This window comes from Pleurodeles waltl, chromosome 1_2 (assembly GCF_031143425.1).
Source record: "Pleurodeles waltl isolate 20211129_DDA chromosome 1_2, aPleWal1.hap1.20221129, whole genome shotgun sequence".
Taxonomy (NCBI): Eukaryota; Metazoa; Chordata; class Amphibia; order Caudata; family Salamandridae; genus Pleurodeles; species Pleurodeles waltl.
The window spans coordinates 1175217101-1175239776 of NC_090437.1; the positions used below are offsets into that span (position 1 = coordinate 1175217101).

At 42.9% G+C, this 22676-nt stretch overlaps 1 protein-coding gene across 2 annotated transcripts in view; it reads left to right on the plus strand.

Moving 5' to 3' along the window:
- Window positions 1–22676, plus strand: part of TRMT44 (tRNA methyltransferase 44 homolog) — a 246607-nt gene that overhangs the window by 3448 nt on the left and 220483 nt on the right. For both annotated transcript variants that reach the window (XM_069203438.1, XM_069203431.1), the window contains exons 2-3: window positions 13311–13428; window positions 14729–14948. In XM_069203438.1, the coding sequence (XP_069059539.1) occupies window positions 13311–13428; window positions 14729–14948 (338 nt within the window). The remainder of the gene's footprint in view (window positions 1–13310; window positions 13429–14728; window positions 14949–22676) is intronic.

Here is a 22676-nt window from a genome sequence, read left to right on the forward strand (position 1 = left end):
CAGCACGGTGAAGTTCTCGGCCGGTGCCCCTCCTGGCATATTGGTTTGTGGCCCACTTCTGCACAGAGTCTAATGTTCTTACCACACAGCAGTCTTTTCACGGCACCCCCTCCTGGCATATTGGGTTGCCGCTCCCCACTACACACACAGACTCAGGGCTCATCAGCACAGCAATGCATACAGCTCAATTCATACTAGCTCTTCTTTGGCATACAGTGGTCGCCAACTTCGTCCTGCACACGGGCAAAGACCCGATCAGTGCAGCAGCAGTCTCCTCACACCACACAAAGGGAGTCCATTCGACAGGGCTCCCCACTGTTCCTTGTGTCCCCCCAATCCTCCCCCCCACCAACTCTCTCCACTTCCTCACAGGGCACTTTGGTCTTGATAAGCAGGCAGCCACTGGTGCTACAGGCTACAGGTCAGGTGGTCTTGGATTCCCTGGATAATGCCCCCTCACCCAGCAGGGAGACGAGGAGGTTTGCCCCTCAATCCTGATCACAGGCAGAACTCTTGCAGAGCTTCCCTTCCTCCCACATGTTTTAGGTCTTAAGCTCCCTGTTAAACCTGACAGCCTTACTGTGGTCTTCCCTCAACGTTTTGCCTCATCTCATTTTTGCTGGTTTTAGGACTCTGCACACTTTACCACTGCTGAGCAGTTCTTAAGTGCTTGTGGCCTCTCCTCTAAACATGGTAACCTTGGCTCATACCTAATTGGCATATTTAATTTACCTATAAGTTCCCAGTAAATTGCACTAGATGTGTCCAGGGCCTGTAAATTAGATGCTACTAGTGGACCCACAGCACTGGTTTTGCCACCCACATTAGTAGCCCCCTAACCATGTCCCCCGTCTGCCATTGCTAGGCCTGTGTGTGCATTTCCACTGCTACTTCGATTTGGCATTTAAAACTACTTGGCAAGCCTTAAATTCCCCTTTTCTCCCATATGTCACTTCTAAGGTAGGCCCTATGTAACTTATAGGGCAGGGTGCTATGTAACTAACAGTCAGGACATGTACTCATAAGTTTTACCTGTCCTGGTAGTGAAAAACTCCCAAAGTTGTTTTTTTTCACTACTGTGAAGCCTGCTCCTCTCCTAGGCCAGCATTAGAGATCCCCGTATATGCTTTAAAGTGGTAATTTCTGATCTGAGAGGAATAGATTGTCATATTTGGTATGGTTGGAATGGTAGTAAAAAAAATCCTACTTACTGTTGAAGTTGGATTTTACTTTACTATTTCAAAAATGGCACTTTTATAAAGTAGCCATTTCTCTGCACTTGATGCCATCTGTGCCTGACAGCCTGTCTCCAATCCACGTTCGGTCTCTGCTGGTTGACAGCGCCCCTTTGCATTCCACCCAGACAGCCATAAACACAGGACACTCAGATGCATCTGCTTGCAGATGGATTTCTCTGGGCAGGACGGGTGGAGGGGCTTTCCCTTACACATCAAAGGCCAGTGGCCTGCCCTCACACAAAGGACTGATAACGCCCCCACAGGGCTCCTGGCAGACAGGGCTGGTTGAAAGGGGAACTTGTGGACTTCAAAACCACTCTTTGAAGTTTCCTCACTTCAAAGTGACTTTTAGGTTTATATACTGAGTCTGTGACTCCACCAAATCAGCCACTTCTGGATCTACAACTGGACTCTGTCAGAAGGACTGCTGAGATGCCCAGAGTACTCATCTGGACTGCTTTTCTAGAAGGACAGCTGTCCTGCTTGTGGCCCTGCTGCCTGCTGCTCCCTGACTGCTGGAAGGACTCCACAAGTGCTCCCCAAGGGCTTGGATTGAGCTTGCCTTCTGTTCTGAAGTCTCAGTGGCAACAAAGACTTCATCTGCTAGCTCCTAGTTGGTTCACCGACTTCAGCAACTCCAGAACCGGCGCCACTGTCAGATGCCAGCCATGCTGCTGCCTGCTCAGTGGTCCTCGCTGAATGCAGTGACGTGGCCTGCAATGTAAGCCCGACGTTGCCGCTGAAGTCCTGCGGTGTGATTGTGACACTGCAAAGTCGATATATCCTGTCTTGACCTGCTGTACTCATCAACCTCGCCGGGTCACAAGGGATTGACGCCTCAGCCACAGGTGCCGCATCACCTGCCCTGCAACTGGACCAAACCAATGCTTCGCCTTCTCTGCGCAGCAGTAAAGAACTGACGCCTCACTGTCCCATCCGCAGCCAGGAACCGTCTCCACATCGCACCCAGCGGCGCCTCATCTCTCCAACTCCGTGCTATGTCTTCGTTTCCTTGTTTACCAAAGGTACTGTGTGTGGTTTCCGTGCGACTCTGTGAACAGGCTGCACTCCCCTGTGAGTGTATCCGCCTGTTGGGAACAACTCGATCGTGACGTCATAATAGCCCCAGTTGGAGTTATTGTGTTTCTAAGCGCTATAATAGCATTTAATCTTACAACATGCATAACCTTACTTGTGGACATTGGATTCTTGATATTTTGGTCTTATTGCATTCAGATAAATATTATCTATTTTCCTAATCTGGTGTGGAGTACTTTTTGTGGTGTTTTCGCTGTGTCACTTTATGAGTTATTGCACACATACTTTACACATTGCCTTTTTAGTTAAGCCTGCCTGCTATGTGCCAAGCTACCAGAGGGTGAGCACTGGATAGTTTAGGTTGTGTAGTGAATTACCCTGGCTAGGATTTTGGTCTCTACTTAGACAAGGGTGTATACCTCTGCCAACTATAGACTCTATGTCTAACACTCCATTTGTAATAGTCCATTTCCAGACACCCAATGTGATTTAGAGTCTGATTCTTTTAAGCTTGTGTTGGGTGTCCCCTTCTTTTGAAGCACTCAATTGTTTGCTCTCTTCTTTCTCCTGAAAGGAGTCTGTCACAGCAAATACTACTCTAAAGCTGATAGCTCCACAACAGAGGCCATGAAAGTGACTGGAGTTCACACCTGGATGTCAGCCACCGTGATATTGTATATAAAGTTGAGCCCAGGGGGCCCCAGTTCTAATCTTTATGATTCTTTTATCAGCCCCCTCTCCTTCTAGAGATATGCATAGGCCCCTTCCTAGCGACCTCCCACTGAAATAAAGAGCACCCTATGAAGTATACAGGGGAAGCCAAACCCTCCTCTCTCCAATGTGTGTCCTAACCAGTTTACAGAAATGCAGCAATAAACAAATGTGTCTAGGGGGATTTCGCTACTTCCTTTCCATCTATGCAGGCCTGTGTCTCCCAAAGTGGAACCCAGGGCTCTCCATGTTTCATACCATTAACAGGCATACATAAATACATTGCAGGGTGTGTATACAGTGTACATACATTGTACAGCACTGCACCCGTCGTGGACTGTACCTTTCATAGGCACGCATACATCCAGCACATGCATTTACCATGCATACTCTGCTCAGCGCTGTATCCTTCGAGTACTGTACAAATCACAGGCTCAAAAACATCCAGCACATGCTTTTAACATGCACACACTGCACAACACTACATCCTCCATGCATTGTACCACTCATAGACACACATACACCCAGCACATGCTCTCACCAGGCACGCATTGCTTAGTAATGTATTATTCCTATATTGTAACCTTCCAAGGCACACGTACGTCTAGCGCAGCTACACCAGTCATGTGCTGCACAGCACTACACACCAAATCGAAGTTGGCCAGGGGTGAGTTAAGCGCACACCAGCAGAACTTTAAAATTGAGTAAGCCTGTAGTCCTCATTCTGGTGACACCTGTTAAAAAGAACTTGTTCACTTCTACTCATCACAACACGGTATGCTACCATCACCGCGCTTATGCTTCTTCATGCCTAGTGAAGGCAGAAACCTCTCACCACCATGAGGCTTGCACTTTGGGAGCCCCTCCCGGTTCAGCAAGATCGCAATCTGTGAGACGAGCCTATTTCATGATGCACATACTGTCAGCGTTTTCTTATGACAACAAAAATCAGCATTAGGGATCTAGAAATTAGTACAGTTGGGCTGTCAGAGCAGGAGTGGACATGCATTGCCGTTCAGAAGTCTTTTACCATCCCAACAGACAACTTACAGGCAACGTCTCCCCCCGCCTCCTCACACTGCAACCCAGAGCGTCAAATTGTAAAGTATGTTGCACTCTCAGCTGTTTAGCACATAGATTTACTTCAGTGAAGTCACTATGGATGTAAAGGACACAATATAGGTAGATGGATAAGAAAATTGTTTCAGGACTCTAATGTTGAATTGTTGCATATGTCAGAGCACCTTGGTTATGTAGAACATGCAAGTGCTCTAAATTCCTAGGCTAGGAAGTTAATACATGGTCCCTATGTTTCTCAAATTGTCAATTTGTACATTCTGATTTGGCTGAAAGCATTTCCATCCCAAAACCTCAAACAGTCTTGTTGCCGGTAGATTTACTGTGGGATTGACTGTTCCTCACAGAGCTGTGATAGCTTGTTCAGCAACACAAAGGGCCTGTGTTATTACTCTACCTTTCCTGGAATGCACAGGGTATTTTTGGTTATTATGGAAATGAAGGAGAATGTGAGCAAGCAATTGTGGTGCATATGTGTCGAAAGCTGCTCAAAACAGTCAAGTGCCTTGGTGTTATAGAAGTCTCCTATTCGCTTGCAGTTGGCTTTGCCTGTTGTAGCACGGTGGAAAGGCTGGGTTACCTATTATGGAAATCGATGGGAAAGGCATGCACATGAGGCTCTTCGACATGGCCATCTTGTTCCATGCACCAAGAGTGGCTCTTCTGACTAGGCAGTAATAGATGCCTCACGACCTGTGGTTCTTAGTCAGCCAGGAGACCTTCCAGATGCGCATTCCTGCTATATGCTAATCCATAAAACTCTAGTGTTTCTCAGAGACTGTTCTATTCTACTTCAGAATATATTTTATTAGGCCAGCCAAATAATAATTCATGAAGTTGAGAATACTGAGGCTGCCTTCTTGTGGTAGGGAGGCAGGCCTGTTTCTTGGCATGTTGGAGTTCTTAACCTTTCAAATAAAGCTGTTTATTAACTTGTGGTGTGTGTCTACCATCTGCAGGGGAAGCTAAGTGGCAGGTTTGGCAGGACAGTCATTTTAAGCACAACTATCCTTCCTAGCCAGGACAGGCCACCCTCCCAAACTTGGAAACTATTAAACAAAGGTTGGGTTCATTAGGTAGCTTAACAAGTGGACAAGTACGCTTTGCAGTCACAGGTCTACCCTGTGCTTCTTCCTCTGTCCCATACGTAGGAACATTTTTTGTGATGTGTTGGGCCCACTACCTGCCCACTGTGCTTACCATGAGATAGGATCAGTCCTGTGTAGAACTGGCCAAGGATCACATTCATTTGGACGCTGCGGCGGTTACTGAGGACTTTGGTCAGGCTGCATAGCGACCAAAGACCCCTCATTCGGTCTCCTCACCCTGGAACTTATCGATGATCAATCTTCGTTAAAGCCTCCTTACGTCTGGAGAGGGTCTGAGGGAGGATTTCTTAAATGGTATAATTTCTCCCGCTGACTTTTGAGGCCATCTCTACATGGTTGTCAGGAGGGAGAAGCAGAGGCCTCCTCTGGAGCTTCAGATAGGCTGAACAGTTGTGCCTTATACGGGGGTGTAGATAATGTGGGCCTCGCCATTTGTAGTTGATGCCTTTCCCCTTGAGAAAGATGGTAACTTGTCAAAGCAGTTGACGTTTTGGCAGTGTGCTCAGGGACAATTTTTAGTATACATTCACAGTGTCGTGCCATCAAAGGAGATCAGCCCTTTTAAACGAGCTTCCATCACAGTTGCCTCCTTGTGTCCGAAATAGTGTACAAAGGTCAATATTTCTTCCGGATTGTCTTGGTTCTTCGTCAGGTGGCCTGCACTGTATGTTTTATCAATAACTATATCTGCTTCTGAGAGATCCGGCAGGATGTGCATAAATAGAAGCTTAACATAGTGGTCAGTATCCTCTTTCTTTGCTTTGTGTGGGGCACTTCTTATGCTGATACTTAACCATTGTGATCTGCTTTCCAGGTCTTTGAGGTGACATTGCAGGTCAATAGTCTGTTCTCGTATCTTCACCAAGGCATCTTGTCTTTACTGAAGTCCTGTTTCTTGTCAGCAGACTTGGTCAGCATGGCTTCCAGGGTTTTATTCCTCCTGTTTTTGTGAACTGGTATTTTGGGACTTAAAAGTTGCAGAGAGTCTTTAGGCAGCTAGATGAGAGGAAAGAGGCTTTCAGCCCCCTGCAGAGGCCAAGTTGTCACCCACAGATCTCTTGTTAGCGGGTGGGTAGCTTATGAGAGTTTAGCTGGGTTAGTACATGGTTCCATATCTGGTACAGTTAAATGGGCCCAGGGGACTGTGCACTGTTAAGAGTAATCTAGTGCAGCATGTGTTGCATTAGGCTCAAGGGGAACCCCAGCCCCTCTCCTTGATGCAGGCCTAGGAGCCCAACAGAAGGAATGAGTCATAGCCGTGTGCAGGGGACTATCATGTGGCTGTTGTAGGCTGGAGGGCTGAACAGCTGACCACTCTGCTCTCTAAATCCCCAGGCAGAATTCAAGAGAGACTCTTGTTCCATTAAATCTTTACCAATAGTTTGTCTCCAGTCCGGTGGGGGTTGAGCTGCTTACTTGGCTCTCCGCAGCCTCTAAGCATGCACCAGGCCTTGTGTACTTCCCTATCAGAAGTGTGTTAGATTACTTAATTTACGCATGTTAGGGAGGCAGCCTAGGCTCACCTATGGATACCTCCTGTTTGTTGGTTATGGCTTGCCCTCTGGGGTCCAGGGACTGATCTCACTTAAGATATCTAGCTGCTCGCTGGACCCCACAGAGTGATCCTCGCTTCCCCAGATATGTGCTCGTAACCTCTGAGGGGAAAACCCTTGCTTCTAGGCCTGGGAATTTTGTCCGGCTATATAGGCCCTCTTGTGGCCTCCTGTGTCCAGGGAGCTTTGCCTGATATGGTGGCATGCAGAACTGTGATATGAATGCTTGTTTCACTCAGGAGAGGTTCTCATTTGGTGGTCGTTTAACTCTGGGAGATGATCACGGACTAGTAGGGCTGATTGCCACCACCATAATGGAGAGGTTGGAAAGCCGCTTCTGTTCACCATTTTAGGCACCAGCAAGCCAAACTGACCGGTGTGAACCCCAGAGACTTCTTCTGGTGTTGTGGGGGGTGGAGGGGGGGGGGAAGGCAGTTGTGACAGTCAGCCTTTGCATAATTCAGAAGTGGGTGGAAGGCATGGATGCAGTTGGGCTGGGAGTGGAACTTCAGAGCATCACTCTCACTTCGTTGTGATCATCAGTTATCATTTTAAGCAGGTTTTGAAAATGTTGTTGACACGCTTAATTTATAATAGCTGTTCTGGATTTTCAAGCAGATGATCCAGTGACCCCAGTTTTTAGTATACGTCAGGCTTGTGGATACTGTCTATCCTTCAAGAGAGAGACAAATCTTGTAACTTGTATTTGCATTAGCACTAGGCAGCTGTCGGGGATCTCCTCTCCCTCTATTACTTTTTTTTCCTGCCCATTGAGCCTCTTACAACTTGGATCCATTGGGGCAGGTTTGTGCAGAGCCCTTACTGGGATGATTATTTGGTGACTGTGACTCCATCTACACTAATGATGTGCTGCTGTTAGCATGATATCTGCGAATAATCATTCAAAGGTTGATGGAACTCTTACATTTATTTAGTAACACCTTGTGATCACTTGTAATAAATATATGCTATATCCTGCTAAAGGGGAAGGTGAGCTGGCACTTGATAGGCTATCCCAATTACACATACCCAATGATTGCTTCAAATACTAAGGATGCCTGTTACACTGAATTCTCACAATAAGAATTTAGCGTGGTGCCTCTACTAAACTTCCGACATAAGGATCTGCAGATGAGGGTCTCTTCCAATCTGGGTTTTATGGTTTAAAATGTCACCATTACCCAACTATTGCTTGTCCTTCAAAATTACCTCTTTGAGGTCCCCCTGTAGTTCTTCAAGAAGGTGCATGAATACTCCTGTGCCTTTATCTGGAGAGATGGCGTCAGCCATTTTTAGATGTGTCCGTTTGGTATAAGATGGAGGATTGGCCATGGCAGATATTCACTTATAGTACTGGGTTTCTTTGCTTATCATAATCAAAGAGTGGCACTTCAGGCAAAGGGCAGACCCTGCTATTCATTTGGAGTTCGTACAGTTGTCGACTCATTTCTACTATCTATGATGTATGGAGACCATTATACTAGAGCTGATTTCCTCCCGTCACTGGAGCTATCCTGAGTTGCTCACCTAGTGGACTCCATTGAATGAGCTGGGACTCCAGGTTGACACAGGAGACTCATTAAGGGTGTGGGACATGAGTGATACATACAACCAGGCTTCCTGTTTGCAGTGAAATCTCCCAGGTTATAGCAAAAGTAGGAGATGCTCAGGAGCAAGGTGATGTAAGGTCCTTCCAGTCATTAGCTGATGAGTTTATTAACACAAATACCAATTCTATAACTGCGAAACACCCTTGAAGTTGGCTACCCTCCTTGATTGCAACCCACTTAGGGCGAAACCCTGCAGCATCAACTCAGAATAAGGGAATAGTTTCCCAGGTGTATCACACCATGGATTTCAGTAGCCTGGGCAAGTTCACTGAACTGCAGTCATATTAGGAAAGGGACCTGAGCTCTTTCGATGAGGATGCAGGGTATAAGATTAAGGCAGCTTTGTGCAAACTGCCCATTTCTGCTGCTCTGTGCTTGATCCCATTGCATTTCTTCTAAAGTTCTTCTACAGGGTGTATTGCTTGCCTATCTTTTAATATGGGCAAGAGCATGTCTCAGACTGCCGTAGGATACAAACACAGCTTCTTCCATATTAGTTGGTAATTTGTTGTGATCAGAAGATACTGGGTTAGGGTGGATTGGTCTATCACCTAAATTGGGATTAACCTCTGTTCTGGTACTATGTTTTCTTGATTATTCTCCAGAGCACAGCCCAGGACTCGACTTTCTAGACAACCTGGTACTAATGACTTTGTGAATGTGCCAGACCGAAACATAAAGCCAGTTGGGCAGCAGCCACCTAGCCACCCACTGAGTACTATGCAAATGGTATTCTTTTTAGGTAACAGTAATTCGTAGGAGATATCTCAAGGGCAATTGGTGGAACTCAAACCCTCTTTAATAATGGAAAGGCACATTCAAAAACACAAGGAGACCAGAAATATAAATTCAAAGATTTATTTTAAAAATCTAAATCCCGTCGTAGTAATTTCAAGTTAAAAGATGGCACACGTCCTCTGAACAATGGAAACAATGTTCATTACAATAGCAGGTGTGCTATTGTCATATAAATCGAAAAGCCTTCCTGAAAAGCTCACAGAGTGAAAGCTAAATGTGCCTCCTGGTAGCCTTCAGCCAAGGAAGGTTATACAATCCTTTGTGGCCTTTGTCTCGGGCCTGACACTAAGTTCCTCTCTGTATGTTCACACTCTCCTCAGTTTATGTAATGTGTCTGTTCATTGTTCAACCTTTCAGAAAAACAATTAGCAGAAAATTCCTTAGGTCAAATTTACTTACTTACATTCTGTGGTACCAAACTATAAATGAGAAAGGAAATTACCAGCTTCCATGAAATCGTGTTCACCATTCTAAAGATTTATGAGATGATAGAATCTGATTTATCCCAAATATCCTGAATATATTCAAGCAGGCCTACTGATCACATTCCAATTAATAATGACATGAATAAAAGTGCATTTTATATTTCATCATTCATATCTAATAAACAACATATGTTATTTCTTAAAGGGGAATACCTAAAAGGAAACAGCATGATAATTATATCATCCCTGGAATGATAAAAAAAAGTATATGTGATTAATATGTTTATAGTTATGCATATATGCACAATGGTAAATGAAAGAACCTGGGCAATTATAATGGATTATGGCTATTACTGTTTAAAAGGTGGAAAGAACAATTAAAAGTAAAACGTGTCTAGTATATAATGTTATTTTATAGACATGATGATTTCTTTATCATGAACATGAAAGTGACCAAACACCTTTGCGTTTCAGTGCATTTGCATCAGTTTTCTCCTCTATGATGTACAGCTGGCCTTTTCACAAAATAAGTAGGTTGAAATCAAAGCTAAAAATGATGTTATTGAAGGTGAAGCTGTGATAGCTTGCAAAACAGCACCAATTGGGTGTAACTTTGGAGACTCTGTTGATGTTGAAGATAAAGCTTGTGCATCTTGCAGGGTAACAGCAGCTCAGTCAGAAAATGCAGATACTGTTAGTTGTCCTACTCTCACCAGTCAGCATCAGTGGTGATGGTGCACGTGGTGTTGGCACTCGTGAATTGTCATATATGGCCTGCCCAACGATTGTTAACTGCATTGCAATAGAATATGCTTGATGCATTTTGATTGATAAAGTCACTTCTCTCATGTTAAATGCTACTATTGGTAGTTGCTTTAGCGACACATCCAAGTAAATAATTTCAAAGCAGTTGATACTCCAGAAATTAGGTCTCGCACAAGGAGCTTGAAACTGTGGAATGACAAAGTCCAGTTCTCAATTGATCAATAATTGGACTCCAAAGTAGAAGGTCATTGTTTCACAACATTACTCTTCAGTCAGGTAGACATGATTTCTATTTATATTCACATTCAGACTGGATTTCTTTTTTAGAAAGAAAAGGAGAATCGCATAACCAACTACCAGAAGTGTAGGTGAAATTCCAAGTTTGTGATATTGGACCATTGGTTTATAATACAAGTGATTTTGTCAAGAAAGGCAATAGAGTGATGAGATATTGACAACATTTTGCAATCAGCAGTAAGAATAAAGTATATTTTTTAAGAACAAGAAGCACTGATTTATGTCATCAATGTATTATTACCACTGACCTGTACAAATAAATAAATAAATATTTGCGATCTGCCACTGCCCACCATCATCTACTCTTTCAGAAATACTTGTGTGGAGTGGAAAGGTGTAACTTTTTAAAGGAACCACTTTACAAAGCCAGCGGATGTCTTAAGTATTTATTCCAGGTTTTGAGATCTCTGTTGCTTAACATTTCCAAATTCCTATTTGGTTAGTAAGAGAGGATATGTTAGTGTTTTCTCTGACTTACTAAAAAGCCACATTATAAGTGGGTGTATTTAGATTATTGCACATACATGCTTCATAACCCGTATTGTAATTGGCATGTTGTGCTCCATATACATATCAGGTGTCATGGGAAGGTCAAAACATATATTGCAATTCTCATTTGACAGTGAGTGCATTTCGTACATAATTTTCCATTGTTAAGACCATGGTCACAAACCTTACCCCTGTTACAAAGAAAGAAACCAATGAGAAAGACCAATAACCAGCAGGCCTCTTTTTTTTTTTTTTTTTTTTACACTCAAACCTATTACTAATGGTTACTATTTCCAAAACTGATTAATAATCCTGTATGTGACTAATGGTTTAGTGCCTATCCATTTGTGCAGTTATGTATCCTTCAATGAATCCCTTTAGCTTTTTCCAGGTTGTTTTATAAATTGAATTGTTAGGTTAGCATTTCATTGTGTAGCACAGAAATCCTCATATCCTAAAATTCCATAGTAGGTATGTCAGACTCATGCTTATATTTACAGTTCACCTCATTACAATGGAATATTTTAAGAAACTCTTCTGATTCACTTGTATCTGAACCTCAAAATATCCACATATTCAGTTGCATGATTGTGCCACCGCTCAGGTTGTCAGCCCCTGGAACTGTCCACTCCCTGAATGCCTTCAATTAATTAGCGTTGTTGGGCGCAGGGCAGCAGCCCTTAGCCATTTTCACAACTTGTAGAAGAACGTTACAATTTAAGACAAAAAAGATTGTGATGCACTCTAAATTCAGTCGTCCCAAGGTGCATTTGGCAATGCTGCATTTCATTGACATCCTGGTGGTCAATAAGTTTACATCTATCATAGCCAATTTGGAAGAGTGTCTGGGTCCTGTTCAAGACACCCTTCATATTTCGCACATAGGAAGGCTGTCCTTTTCATACTGAAACAAAAATGTGTTCACAACTGTGGGTAACTTAAGTAGCGTACCTGAAGGATATCCAGAAAAAAACAAACACATAAAACTTACATTTCTGTTTCTAAGTGTATTGCAGAATATGTTATCTGTTAAATAGCGGCTCCATAAAAAGTTCAATCAAATAAATTAAAACTCAAAGTAAAGCCCAAATCAATCAATAAAAAGATGCAGTTTTGGATTTTTATTTGGCTTTTTTCATTTGAGGTAAACCCAAAAAGAAAATATTAATTAGCCGATATTAGGTCTCAAAATAATGAACTGTTTTGGTGAGAGTAGTGAATTATAAACAAAACAACTGGCTTGTACTGAGATTCACATATCTCAGTGCTGTGTTCTGTTATGTCTGTTTGTAAAGCACACTATCACACAGGAGGGGATCCTGGCGCTGAGCAGGTGTAGGTCTAGGCCAGCCTGGGGCCTATTGGGACCACTCAAAAAGCCAGGACTTCAAATTCTTGTGGAATTAAGGAAGCGAGGAGGAGGCTGCTCAGATGTGTAGCAGTATGTGTTCTATGTTTTAGGAGGGATGTTGGCGAAGGCTCAATTGCCAGATCTGGACCTCTGTATGTGAGAAATGTGTGCCAGTAGGCATCTGGCCGAGTGGAGGTGTCTGGATGGAAGCAGATGTAGTTATTGAGGTTTGCTGGGCCAGTGTTATGTAGTGCCGTGAAAGTGTAGGTAAATTATGTTAGAGTGTGGATGGAGAACCAGTAAAGTTCGTTGCGGTTTGATGTAAGTGCAGTGGGAGAGGTTATGAGTGATTCTGGCTGCTGAGTACTGAATGGTTTGCAGCATCCTGATGAGTTGCTTGTTGATCCCGGCATAGACGGCATTGAATTATAAAATGTCAGTTTTTGCATACTAATGAGTAAAACAAGAGTCTCTTATTTATATTTGGGTAATGCAAATCAATGTTTGTTGAAACACGCTGTTCTGCAAACATTTGAACATTTAACTGGTAATACAACTCTGCTTAGGTGCTTGCTAATGACATATGATGAACCTTGAAGCCACACTTTCATATCAATGACGGGCTTCATCTGTCTGAAGTCAATAATCTGAGCACCAATCAATTGTGTCAGATTGCCTATTTACAATACTTACAAATGGAAAAAGTGTTGTAGCACAGGCTACCTAAAATGTAAATTATTTGTTAAAGTTGTTTACATGATGCTAGAAGTATGAAACTGCAACATATCAAAATAGCCTGTAAGGAGTATGATGAAATATCCTGCTTTTGACTTTGCAAACTAATTTCAGATATTTCTAATGGGGTTGTGACATTTATACCCTTCAAGAAAGTGGAAGAAGAAAATGTTCAGGTGAACAGAAGCAATGTTTATCAAATTCGTCTTGTACATTTCAAGGATGATAAATGGTAAGTTTCTATTTAAGTATTTATCTATTTCCTGTTCACAACCTATGGAACAGACTTTCGGCACATATCAGACCCTAAATACTGGCAAACAAGACCACTGGGAACCTGTGGTATAGACATGGAACATTTTCATCTACTCTAATCTTGTCTAATTCTTTTATCTAATTAACGTATTTTTTAAAGTTTCGCTATTAATACTGACACCACCGTGTGTACAGATTCCTGCTCTCATTTAGGTCATCACTGATTTCTGGTCCTGTCATAGTTACACTAGTTTCACAGGAACCTGTTTGCCAACTTACTCACTTAGCATTGAAAAGGAGAACCTTTGGGAGAGAGTTTGTTTTCCTGGGAGGACTGGTAAGGCGTATGAATGATGTACTCTTGGTTGATTACAGTTTGAAATAGATTAAAATGCATTTCCTAAGGAATATTGACACCAACATTGTTATTTCTGGCATTTTATATGCAGAGGGCCAACACATTGGTAGATAATTGTGTCAAATGGGCTGTGGAGGTGTACTGTTGTAAAATGTGGTTAGATTGATATTTTGATGTATCACAGTGCATCTCATAGTCTCACTAGATAAGAAGAGCAGTCCTGGGGGGGGGGGAAGCAATTTCCCTTCCATCAATGACCGGGGTTGGGGGTGGAAGGCCTACGGGGAGAGCGCGGGGAAAAAGTGTATTTAATTATTTGATAACTTGTTCTACGTCAGTAAATGCAACCCTTTCACAACAACAAAATAGTATGTGTATATCTTGCCATATTCCAAGGAACATAATGGCAATCTTAAGCATCATGCCAAAACATGAAAACAAAGCATTCTTTGCTGGTATACGCAACCGTGTTAAAGATATTGTTTTACCGAATACAAGTGATCAAGGCTATCCCTTGATACTCAATTGTTATCTGCTACAACATTAATTTTAAATTGTTCATAACGATCTTTCATAATACAGGCAATCCCAGATATTGTAGAGTAAGTGGGGTGCTACCATTGCCCCTTCCTCACTATGTTTTTTCACTACTGCAAAATAACTGAATGCAAAGCTATTTGTTTATAGAATAAATGGATATCTTACAAGCTCCCGGTGGGTAAATAGGATGTTTGTTGCTTTTTAGTTATTGAATTGTAACTATGTATAAAAAGGAAGTCTTAAATGCTTCTGAACCAGCCCATATCAGGAGCAGAAGATTACTCCTTTTTTTTTTATTGTTTAAAGAAAAAAAGAAATTAATATGATGCAGTTAATGGCCACCTTCTAATTGCCTTTTCTTTTCTTTTTTCTTTTTAAGGTTTATTTCTGTTTTAGTTTTGTGTTCAGATTGTTGGAAACCGGATGGAGTTGTTTACCCAAAACCAGAGTGGCTGGTAAATGAACTTCTGCCAAAACTGGCTAAATGGTCTTCTGAGCCCAAGAAAAGTGATTTCAAAAGCACCTTGTCCCTCATTTCTGTGATACGATACAGCAAGCTTTATCAGGAGCTGAAAGAAAAGTATAAAGAAATGGTTAAGGTAAATGTGGAAAGCATGTTTGACATAACTACTTGCCCTTGGTTGTAGCCTGTTATATTGAGTAGGAAATATTATCCTCCCATAATATTGGAGGCAAAATGTAGAGCACAAACTATGGAATTCGTAATATGGCATATAGGTAAGTATAGATTTCCTATTAACTCCACATCTACATATCTTGACGATGTATATATTGTCATGGGACATATTTGTGGACTTGAGTATAATTAATCTTTGTCCTCTGTATAGTGTCTATGGTACTATTGTCTGACAATATTTCCTACTATTTATTCAGTATTTTCATGCTTGCCCTGTCTTCAAATAAGCGCAGGTTACAGGTTCTCAGGTTGAGTAGGTTTATTCCTCAATACAGGCTCTACCCACAGCACTATCCAACTCCAACAGCATCTCAACCTCAACTGACTTATTGACGTTCCATAATGCATCCCTAAACATCAAACGAACCTTACTTATTTCACATTCCACATTCCAGCACTCAACCCAAGATACTACACATCTCCTTCCCTTTCACTAAAAATTACAACATAAACTTATAACCGAAACCAAAAAAAATATACATCAAACTAAAGGTTAATCCCAATATTATCACATAACATACTCCTTAAATTTTACTGGAAGCATCCAATTGCGGCTCACATTACTCCGTTGTTCTTTAGTCTTATCTTCACTTCTTTTGCTCAAAGCATCACCTTGCTTTAAATGTTCTTCCTTTTGTGGTATTGAACCACCTTTTCCCTGATTCTCCTTGGACATTTTAACCACTCTGTTACTATTCCAGATTGTGGCCACCTTCGGTTTTTAATCCATTTCCAAACGTCTTGACTTCTTTCATAGGGCAACTGTATTTGGAAACCACTTCATGTGTGACAAGAGCTTTAACTTTAACAATGTCTCCCACCTTTACCAACACTGTTTTAGAAGCTTTTCTCTTATCTGTATTTAATTTCCTCTCCATCATTTTTTCCATCACCCTTTCTTAGCATCCATCATCCTTATCACTTTCATCATCTCCTGTACAGTTTTTAATTCATGCTGGGGCCAATATCGAATTGCCCCCATCCCCTTCCTCTAAATAATTCAAAAGGAGTCCTTCCTGTGGTACCTTGTGGTGTCAACCTATATACTTCCTCCCATTTACTTAGTTCAGATATCCACTCTTTCCCAGAACCTCTAGCTAATTGTATAGCCTTCTTAGTGGTACGAATCATCCTTTCCACTGTACCATTGGTTTCTGTATGATATAACGCAGATTTTTAATGTTTGCCTCTGTTATTCAGAAACTCTTCCATTTATATCGAAACAGATTGAAAACCATTGTCCGTCAACAATGATTCAGGGACCCCTTCTCTTGCAAACACTTGTGATAAAAATTCTGTCACCTTCTGTGAAGTGACCTCACTCACAACTATCAATTCAGGCCACCTTGAATAAAGATCTAATAATACTGTTATACATTTTTTTTGTCCTTTGTTGTTAAGTGATCCTATAATGTCCAGTGACACTTCATCCCATGCCTTCTTAGGTAAACTCTTTACAACTATGGCTTGTTCCCTTGTTTTACACAACTTATCACTTAGACATCACTCTATGCACTCCCTTACTTCTCTGCCTACCTCTTTGTCCATAGATGGCCACCAATAATATGTTTGCACACACTACTTAGATCTGGAAATTCCTTGATATCCCTCATGAGACATGGTCGCCAACTTCCTTCTCACTGATTACACTTCATACAGTCATACATTCCTCCACTTCTGTGTTAACCATCCTGGACAAACCATCCTCGACCATATTGCTTTTCCCAGGGATATGAACAGCTCTAAAATCGTATTCTTGAAACACCATTTAGCAATCGTACTAGATACATTATGTACAGTTTTCGTCAAAAAAACTTTCTTTTTAATCCGTTCTTAAAGTTCCTACCCCATAGAAAACTGTTCAGTTTTCTTACGTAAGCATGACAGACAACAATGTGCAAATGGATGAGTAACAAAACAATTAGAGGTATTTTCTGAAAATAAATGCAGTGTTGGGACAATGTTAAAGTGCAGACTAGAACACTGACCGAACATTAGTCCAACAGTTCAGGTCATACCCATACGAACATGTGTGCCACAGCGTTAGCTCTTAGAGCTGTGGCTATTTGGAATGTGTCACCCAAAAAAAAAAAAAAAAAAAGAAGACAAGTAGCCTGGTGCAATGTATTGAGCTGCGCGGTGAGAGAACTTGATGTCTTGAGTGGCTGGTTGAGTGTCTTGAGCAGCCTGGTGGAGGGTACTAGCACCTCCAGGATGTAGTTCATGCCCCGTACACTGTGAAAGTGAAAACAAAGTACAAAGGGAAACAATGTGGTTAACTTAAGGGGCTGACCAATAACCAATGGCAGAGACCAGAAGGAGTACTTGGTCCAGAATCCAGCCGACGTCATGGACGACAGGACAGTAAAGCAGCAGAGAGCAGGAAGTGAAAGCAAACAGCGTGCTGGCCAATCAGAATGAGATCGACTCTGGACTAAGCCATTGGTAAGTCCAGCTAAGTAAGGGGCTGGTTCCAATCCACTTTTAAGATTTCTTTTTATTCACAAAAGATTTCGCAAGCACAGAGCGCTAGCGCACGCTGGCTAAACCTAAAAAGGGCATTTTATACATATACTAACATTTAAATGTTCTATATTGCAGCTAATAAGAAAATGATTAGAAATAATTCTGATCTGCACCATAAGGGCAGACTATTTTAGGCCACCGACAGAGACAAGATGATTTTTAAAAACTCATGCTTTCTCATTTTGTGCACTGCTTACATGCATTCCAGATTGTACTCTAGTTCTAGATTCTGAATAAACTGTTACTGAGCCACTTGGAGCCAGCATTGCAGTGCAGAGGTCTAGCACTCAGCTGGCATGTGTGGTAGCCAGATTCCAACAGCTGAAAGAGGGTCTAATGTGTGTGCTAGCCTCTCAGGCCTAACGTATTGATTGCCCTGTGGGTTGGACAGTCACCTTCCTCCCCACAGTACCAATATCTGCCTACCCCTTTAAAGGCTGTGGATTTGTAAACCTGTGTTGACAGGAACCAAAGACCATGAGATATCCACTTTTCAGGGAGATGTGGTTAGATTTCTAGGTCTGTACCTCAACTGTGAACATGGAGACTCTTGATTTGACTATCTTAGAACTTTGCTTTCCCTCAATATAGGCTAAACCACTTGTATTCTAAGGTTTCGCAAGATATATGGTGATCTCAATCAGGCCACAAACTCTACCAAGAATCACTGTGTTTTGGTGACAGTTGTGATCCTCCGTCTTTCCTATAATTTATAAACAGGTCAGTGTAAATAATCAATTAGCTCTTGCAAACAGTGTTGCAACTTCATTTGTGTTATTTTGTCGCTTTATTTGCTTTATCTAATTTTCATTGTTTGGTTAGTATTTTCTATGGGCACGCATACTATGGTTAAAGTATCCTTTTTCATAAAATACCATCACTTTTATTGTGCTGAGCCTTTACTGCTCGGTCGAGCTGCCCAGAATGTCAAGGCTTGGGAAGCCAACTTTCCACATTACACAGATGTTAGAAATGGGGTTTTTGGTTGGCAATCAAGTTACCCTCTGTCCAAGCAAGAACCCTCACTCTAGTCAGGGTAAGTCACACACAATCCAAATTATCCTGTGCCCACCCTCTGGTAGCTTGGCACGAGCAGTCAGGCTTAACTTAGAAGGCAATGTGTAAAGCGTTTGTGCAATAAATTATACAATAACACAATATAGCACCACAAAAATATACCACACAGTGTTTAGAAAAATATATAATATTTATCTGGGTATTTGCAGGTCAAAACGATCAAAGATGCAATATGAATTTGTAAAGATATCACTAAAAAGTGATATAAAGTGTCTTAAGTCTTTAAAAAGCAAACAAAGGCGGTCATTCCTACCCTGGCGGTCCGAGACCGCCAGGGTAGGTTACCGCGGATGCGCCGCCAACAGGCTGGCGGTGCATCCAGGGCAATTCTGTACCGCCGCGGTCAGAAACGGGAAACTGGCGGTGGGAACAGGATGGCGGTATGGGGTGTTGTGGGGCCCCTGGGGGCCCCTGCAGTGCCCATGCCAATGGCATGGGCACTGCAGGGGCCCCCGTAAGAGGGCCCCACTTTGAATTTCAGTGTCTGCTTAGCAGACACTGAAATTCTCGATGGGTGCTACTGCACCCGTCGCACCCCTTCCACTCCGCCGGCTCGATTCGGAGCCGGCTTCCTCGTGGAAGGGTGTTTCCCACTGGGCTGGCGGGCGGCCTTTTGGCGGTCGCCCGCCAGCCCAGTGGGAAACCCAGAATGACCGCTGCGGTCTTTTGACCGCGGTACGGTCTTCTGGCGGTTTCCGCTTGGCGGGCGGCTCCCGCCGCCCGCCAAGCTTGGAATCAGAGCCAAAGTCTCTTTCAAAAACAAAGTACCTGGTTTGGAGTGGAAAATCTCCGCAGAGGGCCGCAGAAGAGGAGATGTGTGGAAAAATGGTGTGTGCGTCGGTTACGCCCCTTCACACACGGACTTGCGTCGTTATTTTTCACTCGGGGAAGACGTGCGTCATTTTCCGGCACGCGGACCGTCTCCTTCTATGGATCGTGGGATTACCAGATGTCCCAGGGTCTGTGCATGGATTCCTCGGCTTGTTATCTGGCTGCGCGTCATTCCGAGAGGCTGTGCGTGGAATTTTCTTTCTCACGGCAGGCGTCGCGTTGATTTCCCCTCTGGAAATCGGGCGGCGTTGTCCATGCGAGGCCGTGCGTCGAAGTTCCTGTTGCACCGCAGGCGTTGAGCGGCGTCTTTCTGGATCGGCGTGCAGTGAATTTTTCACCGCAGAACAAGCTGTGCGTCAAAATGTTCAGCGCACGAAGAGTCCAAATGAAAAAGAGAAGTCTTTTTGGTCCTGAGACTTCAGGGAACAGGAGGCAAGCTCTATCCAAGCCCTTGGAGAGCACTTTTACAGCCAGACAAGAGTTCAGCAAGGCAGCAGGCCAACAGCAAGGCAGCAGTCCTTTGGAGAAAGCAGACAGGTGAGTCCTTTGAGCAGCCAGGCAGTTCTTCTTGGCAGGATGTAGGTTCTGGTTCAGGTTTCTTCTCCAGCATGTGTCTGATGAGGTAGGGCAGAGGCCCTGTTTTATACTAAATTGTGCCTTTGAAGTGGGGGTGACTTCAAAGAGTGGCTAAGAAATGCACCAGGTCCCCATTCAGTTCAATCCTGTCTGCCAGGGTCCCAGTAGGAGGTGTGGCAGTCCTTTGTGTGAGGGCAGGCCCTCCACCCTCCCAGCCCAGGAAGATCCATTCAAAATGCAGATGTATGCAAGTGAGGCTGAGTACCCTGTGTTTGGGGTGTGTCTGAGTGAATGCACAAGGAACTGTCAACTAAACCTAGCCAGACGTGGATTGTAAGGCACAGAAAGATTTAAGTGCAAAGAAATGCTCACTTTCTAAAAGTGGCATTTCTAGAATAGTAATATTAAATCCGACTTCACCAGTCAGCAGGATTTTGTATTACCATTCTGGCCATACTAAATATGACCTTCCTGCTCCTTTCAGATCAGCAGCTGCCACTGCAACAATGTATGAGGGCAGCCCCAATGTTAGCCTATGAAGGGAGCAGGCCTCACAGTAGTGTAAAAACGAATTTAGGAGTTTTACACTACCAGGACATATAAACTACACAGGTACATGTCCTGCCTTTTACCCACACAGCACCATGCTCTAGGGGTTACCTAGGGCACACATTAGGGGTGACTTATATGTAGAAAAAGGGGAGTTTTAGGCTTGGCAAGTACTTTTAATTGCCAAGTCGAAGTGGCAGTGAAAGTGCACAAACAGGCCTTGCAGTGGCAGGCCTGAGACAAGGTGAAGTGGCTACTTAAGTGGGTGGCACAACCAGTGCTGCAGGCCCACTAGTAGCATTTAATCTACAGGCTCTAGCCACATATAGTGCACTCTACTAGGGTCTTACAAGTAAATCAAATAGCCAGTCATGGATAAACCAATCAACAGTACAATTTACACAGAGAGCATATGCACTTTAGCACTGGTTAGCAGTGGTAAAGTGCCCAGAGTTCAAAAGCCAACAACAACAGGTCAGAAAAAATAGGACTAAGGAGCCAAAAAGTTTCGGGATGACCCTATCAAAAAAGCCAGGTCCAACAACAGAGCACCGAGAGGCCTATTTAGAAGGGCGAAGACATCCGATCTCACCTGCGATACAATCGGGTTGGCCCTGCGACTGCAAACATCTAGGAAGAAGGTTGACAAATATATATTCATTTTTTTAAAGAGCTCTGGGAAAAACATATTATACCACTTAAAGTAAATAAGACAAAATGTTTACTTAGTTCCATGTTTGGGCTTTTGATCATAAGCCCTAAACAACATTATTAAACTTACATGAGCAGGCTGGGGAAAGCGAGCAACTACTTTTTGTCCCATACAGTCATTAATTCTTATATCCAAATAGACAAGCTTTGTAAAATATTGCTCACTGTACTGCTCTTGTCCAATTTGTAAAACACGCACTTGTGAATGTAGACCAGAACAGGGTAAGAGTGAAAGTACTGAATATCTATATGGTATCTTGGGCTAAGTGCTGGAATGTGTAGTAAGGAATGTTCTATGGATATTTATGGATGAATTGTGGAATGCTGATAAGTCAGTTGGGGTTGAGACACTGTTGGAATTGGAGAGTGCTGTGGATAGAGCCTGTATTGAGGATTAAACATACTCCAGTAGGAACCTTTGTCTTGTGCTTGTTTGAAGACAACTTATTTTGGCACCGACGGAAACCTTTACTTGGATACCTGTACAGGCTTTAATTCAGCATCATATTTCAACTACAGACTTTCATTTGGAACTCTCTGCTTCGCTATTGACATTGGGATTGCTCCTGTTAAGTGCCGGACTGGACCAAGGGAACTACATTTCGTTTATGGACTTTCATGTTTTTGAACTTTATTTCAACATAAGTGCCAACCTTGGGCAAGTTGGCAGTTACCAGCGCAGATTCAACAGTGTGGGGCAGTGTCACTAGCCACACTATCGAGCCGCATTCTCAAGGCCTGTTCCAATTGCTTGCTGTGTCCCAAGGTCTGTTGAGTCAGCAGTTATCAGTGGTAATTTAACAGCATGGCACAGTCTTGAGTCAAATTCGAGAGCCGCCTTCTTGAGGGCTGTTCCTATCACATGAGGTCGCAGAGTAAGTGCACTCATGTTCTTCTTTCATTCAGCGTTTGTCATTTTTGAGACTTAAGTCTGCCTGTCTTCCTACGTTAGTTACGCCAAGAGGAGGTGCAGCGTCTGTCATTTTGGACACAAGTTAATCTCTTCAAGTTAAAGAAGCATTGTGCTTGTCAATGCTTAGACGGGTTGCATCTTACAGACGTTCATCAACCTATGGTGAGAGAAATATTAAACATGCTTTAGACACATATTATCTTGTCACAGTGGGAGTTACTGCAGATTGTACTCTTTTGAGGTACCGTGATTCGCACACCTTGTTCCAAGCCTGTTTCAGATATTTCCTCATTGGATCCTACAGACAGTTGTAATTCAGCGGTGATTCGCACACCTTGTTTCTTAACTGTGCAGACACAAGTATGTTATGGTGATCTGAACACTATTTTGGTGATTCAGTTAAAATGAGGTCATTGGGATGATATTTTCAGTGACACTTCACTGGTG